This window comes from Trachymyrmex septentrionalis, unplaced genomic scaffold, assembly GCF_001594115.1.
Source record: "Trachymyrmex septentrionalis isolate Tsep2-gDNA-1 unplaced genomic scaffold, Tsep1.0 scaffold186, whole genome shotgun sequence".
Lineage (NCBI taxonomy): Eukaryota > Metazoa > Arthropoda > Insecta > Hymenoptera > Formicidae > Trachymyrmex > Trachymyrmex septentrionalis.
In genome coordinates, this window is record NW_017305029.1 from 105997 (window position 1) to 107847 (window position 1851).

General features: G+C 36.4%; 2 protein-coding genes across 2 annotated transcripts in view; both read left to right on the plus strand.

Moving 5' to 3' along the window:
- The window catches only part of LOC108746672 (serine/threonine-protein phosphatase alpha-2 isoform), a 16629-nt gene that overhangs the window by 10500 nt on the left and 4278 nt on the right, over positions 1–1851 (plus strand). The gene's annotated exons all lie outside the window — the stretch shown is intronic.
- The window catches only part of LOC108746671 (T-box transcription factor TBX1-like), a 10744-nt gene that overhangs the window by 3030 nt on the left and 5863 nt on the right, over positions 1–1851 (plus strand). Inside the window, exon 3 of the mRNA XM_018483578.1 lies at positions 20–271. Within this exon, the coding sequence (XP_018339080.1) occupies positions 20–271 (252 nt within the window). The remainder of the gene's footprint in view (positions 1–19; positions 272–1851) is intronic.

Sequence of the window (1851 nt, forward strand, 5' to 3'; positions counted from 1 at the left end):
TGATTTTGCTGATCGACAGTGTCGACTGTTCGGCTTAGACCCCAACACCGAGTATCTGATGGTGATGGATTTCGTCCCGTGCGACGACAAGAGGTATCGATATGCTTTCCACAGCAGTGCCTGGGTCGTAGCCGGTCGCGCTGATCCCATATCACCCCCCAGGATCCACGTGCATCCCGATAGTCCTGCGAGTGGCGCTCATTGGATGAAGCAGCCAATTTCCTTCGACAAGTTGAAATTGACTAACAATCAGCTTGACGACAACGGACACGTGAGTCTATGCTTTATTCTGATTTGCTTGATTCTTTCTCAACTTATTCGTCATACTAATCAACTTATCCGGCCGTACGCAAACAACGGACGCTGCGCAGTTACGTTCCTTTACAATACGCGCCGTCAATCAATTATTCCGATTTATTTGAAAAATACATTGCAGAATTCAACCAACGACAACTAATATCATCTCACTTTTATAATATTTGCGAAAAACCTATAATTTAATTTAATTTAAAAAACAACATTTCCAATTTTGCCCGCGATAAAATCTTATTTTTTCACGATTTTGAAACCTCTCGGTGTTGAACTCTCTTCGCTTGAATCTTTACGCGACGTCTCTTCGTATCGTCGTTTTCTACATCGACGTAATCTACATAGTAAAGTTGAATGAAAGATGTGGGGATTTCCACGTGTTTGTCGTTTACGCACGAGTTCGTCTTAATTGACCTGAGATACGAGTGTGTCGCTCACGAGAAATTACAGAGAGAAACGACGCGGCACGAAACGACGTTTTCACGAGGATTCTTCTACCGTTTAAAAGACGCCGCCTATACATATAAATTAATATAGATTAACGTCGCGTAAGTGTCTTGCTGCAGACTCTGTGAGATTTTCGCCTCTTCTTACTAACAATAATTAATTAACACTCGTTGCGTGTCGGCTGTCTGAAAATAATTAGCGACACAATCATAATTGAAATTAATGGCTGCTAAAGACGATTTGAAATGTTATATTGTATACTGAAAATATTTAAAAAATCTATAAAAAATTATATATCCCCGTAAAAGATCCTTTAATAATTTCTTTTTATACTATATATACCCTATTTTCTATCTACTATAGATAAGACGCGCAATTAACATTTTCTCCATTTTTTTAATAACTTCTCTCTCTCTCTCTCTCTCTCTCTCTTATATTTGTCAATCGTTAATTTTTTACAAGAGTTAAATTTTGATTACGTCGCTTTTACGATGTCAAAGCTTCGCTCAAAATTCGCGAAAGAAATATTATAGAAAATAGGTAATTATAAATACAATAGCTATCTAATAAAATGCGTTTAAAGTTTTATGCTATTCATATGGCTCGAGATATTTTGTCTCTGCGGTGTATTATTCTCGCCTTCCTGTCGCCGAGAGTGTCGTGTGTGTAAAATAACGTAAACAGATGTAATGTAAACTGCGCGCGAGTTATAAGCCCTGGGAAAGAGACCATATTTTTTGTAACGAGTATTATACCGAGAAAGAATAGCGTTGGTCAGCATATCTGTTTATTCTGACATCGCGCGACGTCCGATCTTGATTTGGAATCGATTGCGAAAATTTATTATACAAGTGCAACGCTTACGAGGCGTAATAATAAGTATGTACATATATGTATAATAATAAGTCTATACTTGTCTTGATAATTTCAGTATATACATATATGATAGCATAAATAAAAAGATTGAAATATAAAATATAAACGTTATAAATTAATAATTCCTGTTATAATCAGAAATAATGCAGATTTATTCAATCAAATCGAAATAAAAGTATTAGGAATAACTTTGAAAATATTAAAGCTGGGGGGGGGGGG